The sequence below is a fragment of the Magallana gigas genome, chromosome 7 (assembly GCF_963853765.1).
Source record: "Magallana gigas chromosome 7, xbMagGiga1.1, whole genome shotgun sequence".
NCBI classification, from domain to species: domain Eukaryota; kingdom Metazoa; phylum Mollusca; class Bivalvia; order Ostreida; family Ostreidae; genus Magallana; species Magallana gigas.
Window position 1 is genome coordinate 38647472 of NC_088859.1, and position 15519 is coordinate 38662990.

Sequence of the window (15519 nt, forward strand, 5' to 3'; positions counted from 1 at the left end):
ATGATAGGAAAATGAAAATTAAAAAAAAGATAGAAAAAAGATGGTTAATTGCTAAGGTTTATCACTTCCAAAAAGTAGATTATTAGAAATAATATTGGTGTTGAATTTTTAAATTTAAACATATCTTATTGAGTAATCAAATGGATTAGGCAACAGGCAAAGCCTATATAAACCCTCTCCAAAATACAAAGTCAAGAAGTGGTGTTATAAAATAATCATAGAATATAGTATATAGTATGTAGTATAATTTACCAGTTTACAGAGTGATTTATTATTGATATATTTGTATTGGTGTTGTATATATTAGACTTAGTATAATCGATACATGTAGATTCAGTGATTTCTGGGTTGTTTAATTTTTAATTCTGTCACAGCCTTTGAAATCTAATAATCTATTGATTTTATTACTTTATTTATTTTTTTTACAAGTATTTACTTTGAAAGGGATATGCTTTTACTGTCTTATTGTATTTAAGCATAAGTCACATATCTATATATTCAATCCACCAATGATACTCAGACTACAATTAAAAAATAAATATATACACATATTATATTTAAATAATTAATAAAATGTCATGCACAAAGTTGTGCATGATTGATTAATAATATAGATTATAATATAATATTGTTAAAATGTTACTGAAATTTGTTTGATTATGTTGAGAATCATAAGAAAATCAATTGGGTTCTAATTAATAGTTAAAAATTATGAAATGATGTTACCATAATTGAAGTATATATTTTCTAATCTCCTGTTCCACTTGCTCCACATGAATTCCTGAATGAATGAAAATGATTTTTTATTATTCGCATTTTTCAAATTCAAACATACTTAAGTTCTATTAAACTGATGTCAACTTCTTTTTTAAATATTTTAATTACTCTTTCAATCTAATTAAAATTATATGTTTGATCTTTCATACCACTTTCATTCATACACTCATTCAAAAATCAAAAGTAAATGAACCTGAGGTTGTATATTAAATGGCTAAAAAAATAAATAAATGAAATAATAATATTCATAGCAATTTCCACTTCTGTATAATATTAAATGTTAGACAATTATAAAGAAAAGAAATTAAGCTGTGACCAGCATTTTTCAAATTTCCTAAGTTGAAATGTTTGAACTGATGCATATTTCTCTATCTTGTATTTAAAACTCAAATAATATTAATAATAGATCAACATAGTTTGGATCTTATTCTGCATCAGACATATATTGCCATGGTACATTTTTCATTCAATAAAATCACTTCAAAATACATTGGTAAAAAAGGAGTAATTTTTTTTTTTCAAATATAATTTACTCTTAAAACAAAGACTGATTTTAAAAACTTGAATGAAAATGAATTAACATTATACGTATTCAAAGACTTATTGTTCTGAATTTCTGATAATGATTATTGACATATTTCTCATCTTTGATACTCAGGTTCGATGGAATCAACATGCGATGTGCTGTGATAGTTGTAATCGTTGGCAACACAGATTGTGCCACACAAGTAAGTTCAAATTATAAATGTTACATCTTTCAGCGTGCACTCTCGCTATGGAGAACAACATACATATAAAATATTGTGAGATACAATAGATATATATAATACTGAATCTATACTTTGTAATGCATCTTCTAAATTTCTATATATATATATATATAGTTGGTATATATATATATATATATATATATATATATATATATATATATATATATATATATATATATATATAGTAAATGTTGTCCTTATTTTGTAGACATTTCCAAGGAGCTGTATGTGGACACCATGAATGGTAATGGTAATGGGTTGATTTCGTGGCATTGCAGAGACTGTGGAGCTCCTGATGTAGAACAACCTAGCACGGAGGATCAGTCCACATCTTATCTGGGCCAACCAGCACTAGAGAGTACTAGACTCAGTGAAGTCAGAAGAACCAGGTAATTATGGATAGAATGCGCATGCAATATTTGTACACATGAAAATGTAATATTTGTACACATGAAAATGTAATATTTGTACAAATAAAAATATGAATTCTAAATGTCTTTAGTTAATGAAAAAATATACATCCTTAAATATACACCAGTATGTAACTTATTTATATATGTTAATTTCAATTGTATTTCAGTGCCCAATATGCTGTTCATGAGTTTATGGAAGTTGATGGGGAACTTGACGTACCCGAACTTTATGTATATGAACAGGACACCATCATTGATGACGAGGTATAAAGTTATTTCAAAATATATTGCATTATAACCTATATCTATCTAAAATACTGACAAAATACACATGTATTATACACTACATTACCATTATTTCATAATTATTTGTATTCATGTATTACAGGCAGATCCAGTCCAGGAACTCGATGCATCATTTGACATCACCAGAGAAGATGCTGCCCCACTTGGTCCTGCCCTGGATGCATCATTCGACTTGACTAGATGATGTAGAGATCCCTGTTGAAAGGTATTGTCTGTTAAATAACTGATATAACATTGAGAGTTCTCCATTTCTCTTTCTTACATTATTCTAACTGATGGTATTGACATATTGTAGGTCCATTCAAGAACCAGACCCAGCTGATGACACGATCATCCCACCTTCTGATGTCATCTTTGAGGTTTTGGAGAAAGGCACCAAGAGAGGAGGCAGACTTCTTGTAAGAAGTGACGGCTTCACTTATGGTGTCAAGGTATTTATAATTTTCTACCAGTGATAGATTTTTTTTTACCAATTACTTATTTTTATCACTTGCTTTAACAATTTTTTCTTTCCTTTTTGATTTTAGAGGGAGAACAAGTCATCCACCATGTGGATCTGCAGTGTTCGCTCCAAGAAGATGCGCTGTCCAGCCACCGTTCTGCAGACCAGAGGAGATTTCCAGATGGGGCAGATCCAGCATATCCATCCTGCTGATCCTAGGCTTCCTTTGCGCGTGAAGGTGTCAGCAGAGGTAATTAAACTTGTAAACTTCAATAAACTTGAATTATTTTGCAGATGGACCTTGGATTCATATCTTCAGATGAATTCTTGGTGAAGGACATCCAAGGAGAGGGGTTTCGACACATCGTATTTGTCACCAGATACCAACTAGAACTCCTGGCAGAGACCAAGGTTTGGTACATGGATGGAACCTTTAAGGTAATTTTTGAAATGAATTATATATGTTCATAATTAATCGCTGTAAGTTTACCTCTTCTTATGATGAGCTAAGTTTATAAAATAAATATAATAAAAATGTATACTATTATTCTCATAAATGTTCATAATCTATATCAATAAATGTATTTTCTGTGTGTGTGTGTGTGTGTGTGTTAAATTGTGATTCATTATTTACTATATTCATGTTATATTGCAGATTGTACCAGACTTCCTGAAGCCAAGGGGACAATTGCTGTCATTACATGGTTTCGTCTATATATACAAGATGAATACTACATAATTAATTAAGAAAACCTATGAACATTATACATAATTAAGTGAAATCACGGAAAATTTGCAAAAAATGATTTCACTCCCATGACAATGACATTACAAATGTTCATAAATGCATTAAGAAAGCAATGTAAGTAATGTTAAAATTTTACATAACTAAGTGAAATCACGGACATATAATGGCTCACGGAAAATTGGCTAAAAATGCCTTCACTATACACAAATGTTTATAAAAGGCATTAATTAAGACGGCTCGATTACGTAAAATCACGATAATTTTAAAGTATTCCATAAAACACAACGTTAGCAATTATTTGGGGTTTGCTTAGATCGATAAATACAGGTAATCATTGATCGTTAATAATACCTATATCATATATTGAAAAGGGGCGAAACCACTCGGCGCGAAACCTCTCAGGGCGAGCAAGCGATCGGAGCGAAACCACCCGTTACCACATAGACGACTTTCAAGCAGAAGATTCAAGATACCTACTTAGGCTACTATATTATGTGTGATTTTAAGAAATTTTTACCTACCTGTGATTGTAACTCTTTTGATACGACTTTTTACAGTATATTTGAGTGTGAAGGAGACCTTTTTAATCATTTATATATGTAATCTTAATAGTTCTGGTATACCATCGCCCCAAGATGCAATACTTTTTTGTAAGCTGTCCGGAGTTTTTAGTAATTTTATACAGAACAGGTTTTTTTTTGTAATTGACAAACATGTACTACGTTTAAAAATATGTGACAATCACCGCAAGAAATTGGGTGTGCTATGGAGGAAATCGAAGAGAACGTGTTCATCAGCTGTTCATATCCAGGGCATAAAAGACATGCAAAAGCGGACCGAGGGGCGTCTCCTGAACTGTGTAAGGAAGTCTGGTTGCAGACGGGACAGACAATGCCAGTTGGATCAGGTATTTGATTTGAAAACGACATTAATAGTATTTTTATTACTGGAGTTATAGAAAGATTATGAGGTGAAAATAAATGAGAAAATAAATCAACAAGCAGACACAATTAATGTTGATAATTTTTATGATTCTCCCCTTTGCGTCATGAACGTGTTTTTCTTTGATAACCCATCAATAATGACAAGATAAGTCTTAATTTAGATTAAGAAAAACATTCTTTTTGTATTGCCAACCATACAATTTTAAACAATGCATGTTGTGTAGTATTTTGAATTTACCTTTCTTACATGTTAACAATTTTTGCTCGCTGTAACTCATGATAATTTCTTTTACAGCCTTATGTAAAAAATGCCTATTGAAGCATAAAAAAGAAGTAAATCATGATGAAGAAATAGGTAAATTTTAATTTTTTTATTCATTAAATGTTATGAGGTTGATATAAATCAATTAATGTTATTGTTGTCAATCCTTCATTCACATGTACAACTAATTTGGTATAGGCCTACCGGTAATAAGATTTACTCATTGAGAGTAATAAGCATCAAAATATTTCTGTAATATTAAAAGGCCCTATATCACAATAGCATGGCTTATAAAATGTGTGTAATGCATGTATTTTTTTTTACAATTAGTTATTCTTCCTGTGAGAAATCATAGATATATAATTATAAAAAATCAATTGTTATGTTTAAAATTGACAATTACATGTACTTCATCAAGGTCATTTACATGGTTTTTTCCTGCATGTGAACATCTATTATTGTTAGGTATCGTTCGACAGATTGCGGATGAATTGAAAGAACTTCAGTCCAATGAAGCACGCCTTAATGCTGCATAGCACTCAGAGAAGATTGCAGGTTCATTATACAATGATTTTTTTGGTTATATTTTTTTAATTCAAATATCCACTTCATTTTCAACTTGTATGTACAAAACATACCTTTTTTGAATTTGAGAGACTCTTTAATCCTTAATACAAAAACTTGCTACAGATATAATTATTTTATCAGTGTACAAAATCAATGGTTAATACATACCATATCTACACATAATCTAATAACCTGCTTTACTGCATATGATATAATTGAATGATAACTATTTAATGACTAAAACAGTAATATGAAATCCACTATCCTGCTGACTTTATGTTTGTAAATTTAAAGATTTTGATGAGAAAGTGATAATGATTAATTAAGAATTTGAAATGAGATTTTAAAGTTATCTAAGTTAATAGATATGTGTATCCCTATGATATACTTGACATATTACTTGCTTTTTATATAATGACATTTCTAAATAATTTTGAAAAAAGTATATATTGATGTTTTGGTTCATCATTTAAAAATTATATCTAAGTTCACACTTCAAAAATAATTAATTTGAGAGGTTATTTATTAACAAGCGGCCCTTTCATGACCAGTAGCTTAAGTTGGGTCAGGGATTTAGTGTGTAGTAGGGCCTAATTGAGAATGGTAATGGTATTCTTTCCTAAAATGTTAGCTTTATATGGCATACTGTGGTAGAGCTCTGGCTAGTGGGTTAACCCTTTAGCTGGATCAGTAGAATGCTGCAGGACTGGCGTGCCAGAGGACCAAGGTTCAAACCCAGCAGAGGCAAAAAGTGTCTCTGTTACATTTGCTGCCAAACATGCATGGGGCCTGGGAATTCTCTGGCGCGAGTGAAAGAGATTGTCTCTAGTACTTAGCCTCATAGGTGCTGGCACTCCAGGAGAGTCGGGGAAGCCTCTTTCCTTGGAGGGGGACAATGTGGTACGTAGAGTCAGGTATATGGCATTCCTACTAACTCTGGCTAGTGGGTTAACCCTTTAGCTCGATCGGTAGAGTGCTGGACTGGCATGCCAGAGGACCCAGGCTCAAACCCCAGCAGAGGCAAAAAGTGTCTCTGTTACAATACATTTAGTACAGATTCCTAGCTTTAACCCACCACTGTCGTTAGAACTATAATTCTCTTTTTAGCTGCTACTCACTTGTAATAAGAAAAAAGTAAATGGTTGTTTTTAAGTCACTTGATATTTTCTGTTAATCTTGGGACGGACTAGAATTAAACGCAGGATAAGATATAACTGTCTGTCTCCTTGTCACAGCTTTGAAGTCCAGTCATAATACTTAATTCAGAAGTTTTCTCAAATGCTTTTTTTTTCCAAAGGAATTTATTTTTCCTTTATTTTTCAGATAAAGAAGATTCCTTTTGCTTAGAGTTGGACATAAATATGGAATGTAATGAAATGGAAGATAGTTTCCATACACAGACAGGTAGTTATATATTCCTCATCATTTACTATCACATGTCAATATAAGATCACATTTTATGGAAGAATTTGATATGAATCAACACATACTAAACATTGAAACACAGTGATATTTCATAACATTTGCAGGCACATATTATATTACAGTCACTCAAACATTCTACTTTCCCACTTGAATGGTGAGTGAATGGTGAGCCCACTCTTAGCAAACAATGAGCGCATATTGAACAAAATTTGGTGGGTGACTTTGAACAGTGAGCGAATGCAAAGCAAAATGAACGCAAGGTAATTGATATGTAAACGGTGAGCGCAAACCATGCAGAGAGCCTAAGTGAATGCACAGTGATCGCACTGTGTGCGCATGCATAACGCATGGAAAAATGGGAAAGTAGAACGTTTCAGGAACTGTATAACCAATAGTTATATGTACTGTATACGGAATACATGTACATGCAGTTGAGTTTTGCAGTAGCACATTACATGTAGCTACTTAGTAATACATAAAGTTTAGATTTCAATGTCAGAATATGATATATAGATATTTTGATTCAGATCATATCATAACATTTGATACATATGTTGTGTCAGTAAGTTAAATATTATATTTGTTACTTAGCTGTAAAATGAACAACTACCAATAACCAATATATATGCTGCATGTTTCGTATTGAAATGTTCATTTGTACATGTACATGTATAAGCTCAGGGGGTTAATTTATCTGTGCACATTCCTCGTATAAAACAAAAGTTCAAGAGAGCTTATTTATTTATTCATAACCTTTCACTGGTTTCTGTCTGTGGTCTAGCTGTTTAAAAAAATTGATTTCTTCTCAAGAGCCACTGAACAACTTAGTTTTACCAATCTTAAAGTACATCTCTAGCTATGTTTAAGTTTGCCCATTAGTTCTATGTCATATTCAATGTAAATGAAAATAAGGATAGGAGTCACCAAAATTATATTTTCACAACAACAAGTGGTAGTACAACTTTGATCTATTTTAATCTAATATGGATAAAAAATAAAAAAATATATTAGTTGAAAAAATATCTGATTGTTCTGCATGATGATTACCTGTTCCATATTATTACACTATTCATCAGAATCAATGTGTATATTAAATGCAAACATTAGGGTTATTTCAACTGTCATTTTTAAATACAGGTAGCAACTCTCAAGCAACATCATGTTGGTGTCTTCCCACTTAGCCAACATTTTGAAAAAATACAGGTAAAATACAGGTAGATTTGTGTTGGCTAAGTGGGAATGGGGTGCAGGTGGAGAACAAAAGAATTTAATTACAGGTAAGCTATAGTCTGTTTTCAGATGAAAGTAGGAGAAATAAAATATATTTGTTAGCCTACAGAAAAATACATATAAATTGAGCTTCTGTCCCAGTACTTTATTTTATTTGATAAATTCGGATGAAAATTTAATTTTTGAAAATGAACTGTTACATATTCCCCTATAATTCATGCCCTTAATTAATAATTAGGGTACAAATATCATAGTTTGTCTATTTTCATCATAAATTGAGATAATTATATAAGCTGACTTAACTTAAACTTGGCATTGAAAAAATAATGTAATTTTAAGAATCACGTTTAAAATTTTAACTATACATCTTATGGGTCATATTTCAATGGGGTTTTTTTCAATTTTCTTTGGTTTCTATGATTATTTTGATTAATTTCAATCTACAGAATATGAAATTAACAAAACACAAAAACGCTAGAGTAAAGTGCTTATATTTTTAATGGTGTATACTTCATATTTAATAAGATTCATTGCATGATGATCAATACATCATTAGTTATGAAGATAAAATCCTCCGTTGTCATTATCTATAAAGTTGATCTGCACCTGATGATTGGGCATTTTGGTTATTTATGTCTTTCAACTAGCAGTCCGTAAAACAACTAAAAACTCATGATTTTCAGGCTTCAGGTTCTGTAAATTAATGGCCATAATAATGCTTCTCAATTTCAATTTGTTTATTTTCTCGAACCATTAAAATACACATGAACATGAGGTACAAAATTGTGTTATTTGCATGAAACTGTAATGTCAATGGTCTTATTAAATATAATATTATATTACAACATTCTAATACATGTTTCTAGTCTATTCCTTAAAAACAGCTGATCAATCTTATTTATGTATATATATTATATACATCCAATTTAAAAAGTTTAAAATTATTTACATAAACCTTTTAATCATGCAAGTGCCCATATTGGTTTCAACATAAAAAATGTTTAGTGCAATGATTTTGCAGAAAATTGCTGATCTATATTTAAAAAAGAAATGTGGTGATTTTTATTTATTTACTCTGATTATCATGTTATAGGCAAAATTAAATGCCTTTTTTTTATTTGGTTTCAACAAATTATTCTCAGGTAATTGATAACAAATACATTAACATGTGAAAACAGACTATAGCCTCCTGATCACTCAGGTGTGAAAAATCAAAATGTTGGCCAAGTGGGAATTGAGAATTTCAGAATGTTGGCTAAGTGGGAATAAACCATCATGTTCCAACTGGTCACAAGAGTGCAAATCCAGTCGAGAAATATTCAATGAGGCAATGGAATCTCTTTCAAATGGTCAGCTAGTACAAGCCTCTGAAAACCCAGCCATCCCAACCTTTGGCAGAATTGAGTAGTTCTTCTCGAAACTATTATATTCGACAGGCAACATCAGCTTTAAAGTTTATATGTGAATCAATAGCACCTGGACAGGGACTTGATCTGCTGGAAGAGGTCATTTTGAGTACCCAATCCCAACAACATGAAAAAAAAGCCAGACCAAAGACGGATGCATTAACAGAGACTGTCTTAGAGGCTTATATACAATGCAAGAACTCAAATACTCTCCCTAATAGCTAACAAGTACACAAAGTCAGAACTGTTATCACTTATTGATGGTCTCTCTGTCCATAAAATTGACTCGGCAAGAAAGCATGCATCTACTCATGGACCCGATAAATTAATCATATTATGTGGATGAGTTGACAGAATGTTGATATTAGCATGTTTGGCATATATCTTCAATCTATATATTCAGCTACTTTAGATATATTGACAAAACAGCCAAAAAATAAAGACATTTGTAACGAAACGCACAAATAGCTGATTACATAAAGAGAGATATCTGAGTAATTGTGTGATCATATTACGTGGATGACTTGACAGAATGTTGATATTAGCATGTCTGGCATATATCTTCAATCTATATTATAATTCAGCTACTTCAGATATATTGACAAAACAGCCAAAAAAGAATGATATTTGTAACGAAACGCACAAGTAGCTGATTACATAAAGAGAGATATCTGAGTAATTGTGTGGTCATATGATGTGGATGACTTGACAGAATGTTAATATTAGCATGTCTGGCATATATCTTCAATCTATATATTCAGCTACTTGAGATATATTAACAAAACAAAGAATGATTTTTGTAAGAAAATGAACAAGTAGCTGACTACATAAAGAGAGATATCTGAGTAATTGTGTAAGTATATTATGTGGATGACTTGACAGAATGTTGATATTAGCAAGACAAGCATATATCTTCAATCTATATATACAGCTACTTGAGATATATAGACAAAACAGCAAAAAGATACAGATATTTGTAACAAAATGCACAAGTAGCTGACTACATAAAGAGAGATATCTGAGTAATTGTGTAAGTATATTATGTGGATGACTTGACAGAATGTTGATATTAGCAAGACAAGCATATATCTTCAATCTATATATACAGCTACTTGAGATATATAGACAAAACAGCAAAAAGATACAGATATTTGTAACAAAATGCACAAGTAGCTGACTACATAAAGAGAGATATCTGAGTAATTGTGTCGTAATATTATGTGGATAACTTGACAGAATGTTGATATTAGCATGTGTGGCATATATCTTCATCCTATATATACAGCTACTTGAGATATATTGACAAAACCGCCAAAAAATAAAGATATTTGTAACGAAACGCACAAGTAGCTGACTACATAAAGAGAGATATCTGAGTAATTGTGTGGTTATATTATGTGGATGACATGACAGAATGTTGATATTAGCAAGTCGGCACATATCTTCAGTCTATATATACAGCTACTTGAGATTTATTGACAATTGACAGTTATATAGTGCATTGTACATCTTAAGAACACAAATAGAAATCCTTGGTATGTGTTCTCCCATGGACAGTAAGAAGTAACTAGAAGCCAAGTTTCTTTCATCTCGTAGCCAGTTACTAGTAGCTAACTTTTATTTAACCTCGTAGACAGTTACTAGTAGCTAGCTTTTTTTACTTCTCGTAGCCAGTTACTAGTAGCTAACTTTACCTATCTAGCCCAGAATGTCTCCCGCACTGCCCTGTTATTTGTTTAATGTACACTATAAAGAAAAGGGAGATAACGGTCCACCATACACCACAATATCAATGTGAAGAGTTAAAAAAAAAGAAGACAAAGTTCTAGTGAGCTAAATGGACACATTTAGATATAATAGAAGCCCTCAGACCCTTGTAATTAATATTAAGAAACATCCTCTACTTAACGCGTGTTTTTCTAAGTTCGTGGGATCAAAATCAAGGGGGATATAAACCTTCAAAATGAGCCCTTAATCCCTTATCAACGCTTTATGAAATAACCACTTATTACATTTGATCAGTGTTTATTATCTATTTAATATTTACTATAGTCAGGTACTCTTCACTTATTCGCTCTAAAAAAAGTATATTCATGATTACAAATACAATATTACAACAAATGTTAAGAATAATATTATCGATGTATATTTATTACATGTTCATGTTCGTAGAAGACAAAACTAACGTAAAATGTTTTTTTCAATTAAGGTGTAATATCCTTTCGCTATTAATTTTACCATATATTTTTTAAAGAAATCGTTTTGATTTTCATCAAAGTCAATACTAAGATATTCCAATGAAATTAGGTTGAAGAGATTAAGGTGGCTCTATACACCCACAGTTTATTCCAATTTTCAATAGAAGACCACAGAACATATACTTATTAAATATTAAAATGATGATAGGGATACTATAGGTATTTTTAAAGAATTTTTAAATGTTTTTTCGTGTTTTTGTAAAATATTTTTTAAAAAGATAGCTATTAACAAATTGAGAGAATTTTTTTTGTCATATGATGGATATTTCCTTCGGACACATAAAAAAGTATATAACTTTTCCTAACATTCAAAAATGTTATTATTGCAATTTTTTTAGTATTTCCCCAAAACATAATTTTTAATATTTTCTAACTCTGTTGACAAATCATCTGAAAAAGTTGCTTGATGTTATAAGAAAATGTATTTTAATAAATGTGACATAAAAAATTGAATGAAAATCATTGCAAATAAACGCAAAAAATATTTTAAATTTTATTTGGTATGAAAGTTCCTGAGGTAAGGGTTATCGTTCGTTAGTCCCAAGGCCCAAACATCTTGGGGACTTTTCATTTCTGAGTTGAAGAAAATTTCCTAAATATAATGTTGGAATGATAAATACATACGTATTTCATTATAGGCCTGTATAAGTGAATATATTCGCTTTTATGCAAAACTAAGTCAAATAAATAAAGGGGAAAATTGACTTGGCTAATAGGATTTATGTATCCCAACCTGAGAGAAATTCAAAGCAACCCTCCCATCCCCTTATTGTGGTAAGGAACATCTGTCGATATTAATGTGCATTAAATATATAATAATTGAAATACTTTCACTGCTTTAGAATTTTCTTTCACAGTATTCCACAAAAAATACGTTTTAGAAAATTTTGGAAAGATAAAAAATTTATCGCTCTCAACATGAATCGAACTCATGACCTTCAGGTTAATAGTTAACCTATTAACCCATTGCGCTACGGTGTAACATATCAATGAAGGGAAAGAAACTATTTACAAACTTATACTTGATTTTATTGTTTATTTCGATAAATAATACCACACAACGTGAAGGTGTCACATACCACATTACTTGTAAGTTATGAATTTTCCAATTATGAAATTCATTCTATTCATTTAACAAATTTTTCAAAAGAGCGGTCCCCATGCAATTCGCCTCAGTTTAAATCAGCCAAGACCGGAAGTGCATGCTTCCAGATTTACTTTTTTGCGTACTGCGTCATCAAAAAGTGGTGTATAGAGCCACCTTAAGCGCTGCTAATTTTCTCCAAAATTGACAATGTGTATTATCATGATATGAAGAAAATTAGACAAAGTGATTAAAAAAAAAAAAACTTTATTATCGCAGCATAAAATTTAAAAATATTAAATGCATATGAATATTATATTTAGTTATATACAATGTTAAATCATCCTACAAAACATAGTCAAATGCTGCTTTTTAGTTCAGAAGAGCATTTTGTTGTTAAGGTTTGTAACAAAACTTTTTTCAAACAGCAAGAGTTATCTTTTTTTATAATGAACTATTGAAGGTTTTACATACATGTTTTACATACAGTATATGATAAATTACAATAGTTTTTGATTTTTCATAAAAGGTTTTCTGTTTTTAAATTTGGATAAGATAATAGTAAATGGATCAATATGTTTTAGAATATAAAAAAAAAAACTAACCAGAGCTATAAATAACACATAAAGGATATCAAATTTATGATCATCTAGTAATTGGTATAATTTCAATATAGGGATGTATATTATCTTGAAAAAAAGGGATACTGTTCTTTTCTTTTTCTTAAATTTTGTTTCCCCATATCTGATCATTTAAAATAGAAAAACCTGAATCAGTTTAAAACAATGTTGACTTAAGTCTAGAGTTTGCAATTGTCTTAGTATGTTTTCCCCAATTCGAATTCATTTACATTTGTGAACGAGCGATTAAGAGAGGAATTAATTTTCCACCCAAAGATACTATGGCCTAAACCATCAAACTCGTATTGTTAGAAGACTGTACAAGTACATATAATTAATCTATATTTGATCAAAATGATAAGTTTGAATTTCTTGTACTTTTTTGTAAAACATTTCTAACTTTTTTCCGCCGCCTCCCCCCTCCCCCTGAAAAGTTGGGGTTCAGTTCTCTCCGTTCAAATTTCATCTTTTAATATTTGAATTAAAATAAATGTCGCCTTCCAGCATAAAATACGTTCTGCCTTCCTAGTTGCTGATTGTCCCTGTTGCCTTAATAATTATGAGTTATCAGAAACAAAATTAGACTATTTTCTACAGAAGTTATCTCTCTTATCAGAGGGACATTCCAACTTAATTTAAGATCCCTTTCCCCCAGCACGAAAATATATACATGTATATCATTCTTTGTTTGACAATTCTTCACCAATGAATATTGCTTATATTATTACAACAATTATTCTTTCATAATTGGTGTTCGTTAATTATTACACAATTTAATTCATCAATGTATATAAATTTGTTTTTCATTTGTTTTCTTTTTTAATTGCGAAATGTCACCATCTGCACAGATTTCAAAACACACACGTGCAGACTTGTCAATTTGTTGCCGATGCAATTGTAAAATTGCGATATATAAAGTTAAGCAAGCTGTGTATACATTTTGTAAATGAAATATCGTTTTTAGATAATAAAGCTACATGTATATAATATGTTGTTAAGAATTATTCATGGTAAAGAATCAAGTATAGCTCAGCAGATTTCTACACAAATGCAGCGTTATTTCCCGCTATATGTCGACGAGAGAAGAGACGTACCTGTTAACAATCAATTTGTGGCAATGTAAGTGTGTTTGTGTGTGTGTGTGTTTTTGCTACGGATATGAAAAACTTTATACAACGATTTCTTTACAAGTTCGGTGTTTTTAACTTCAAAATCAACTGAACAGAGTGAAATTTCAGTAATTTCAAAGTCAGATACCTTGATACTGGGTAACCAATCTTTATCCTTGTTTACAGCGGGGGTCATTTTTCACGGAGGTCATTTTTCTTCACGTTAAACATGAAGAAAAATGACCCCCGGTGTCTTTTTACTTCAGAAAAATCCAATTAATCTACAGCAAAGGGGGTCATTATTCTACGTCGAAAAATGACCCCCGGTCATTATTCTACGGGGGTCATTATTCTTCATTACACCGGATTTAAATGAAAACCTAGAGGTACTGTGAGCAAGCTTACAAATGATACCCCACTACGAAAATATAACTCAAGTACCATTTTTTTTTATTTATTGGAAAGTAATAGATGTATTATTTTCTTAAAGTGACCTTGAACTTGCAAAAATGACCAAAGCTCACCATCAGGACATATTTACGTGTCACAAGCAATCTTTGTGACAAAATTTAGCTTCTAATCATTTTCCAAAACAAGATAATGCCTGGACAGGAAATATGCATTTTTAACTATGACCTCGACCTGCGCAACTGAACCTGGGTCAAATTCATGACACCTCCTAAAGTGATAAGCAATCTTTGTGTGAGTAAAAACTTCCAATGATTCTCAATAAGAAAGATATAGAATGGACACGAGTTTTGCACTTTTCCGCCCAGTGACCTTGAACTTGCTCCAATGACCTTGTGTCAAAATCAAGACACACCTTCAGGTCATAGGCAATCTTTGTGTGAAGTTTGAACTTCCAATGTTTCTCTGTACAAAAGATATTGACCGGACACGATTGCACAGGCAGACAGAAGGACCGACGGACAAGGTGATTCCTACATACCCCCAAACTTTTGCGGGGGTATAATAATGTGAAGATGATGGGAAAAGACTTCAGCGTTGATGGCTTTTGCTGGCATGTATAAAACCTGAGTGGCTATTGAGACACACAGCTGACCTCTGGTTGTTATTCTTTAAACGTTTAACATGATATACCTTTGATTTTGGTTATCTTCTAGACATACATGTAATTTCAATTTCTATACCATGCCG

General features: G+C 31.3%; 1 protein-coding gene across 1 annotated transcript; it reads left to right on the forward strand.

The window, feature by feature from the left end:
* Nucleotides 1-1373: 1373 nt before the first annotated feature.
* Nucleotides 1374-3927, forward strand: LOC117691442 (uncharacterized). Its single transcript, XM_066067562.1, has 7 exons — nucleotides 1374-1505; nucleotides 1756-1936; nucleotides 2128-2224; nucleotides 2349-2471; nucleotides 2562-2697; nucleotides 2794-3146; nucleotides 3364-3927. The coding sequence occupies exons 1-4, from the start codon at nucleotides 1400-1402 to the stop codon at nucleotides 2448-2450; spliced, it is 486 nt and encodes a 161-aa protein (XP_065923634.1). The 5' UTR covers nucleotides 1374-1399; the 3' UTR covers nucleotides 2451-2471; nucleotides 2562-2697; nucleotides 2794-3146; nucleotides 3364-3927.
* Nucleotides 3928-15519: the final 11592 nt, after the last annotated feature.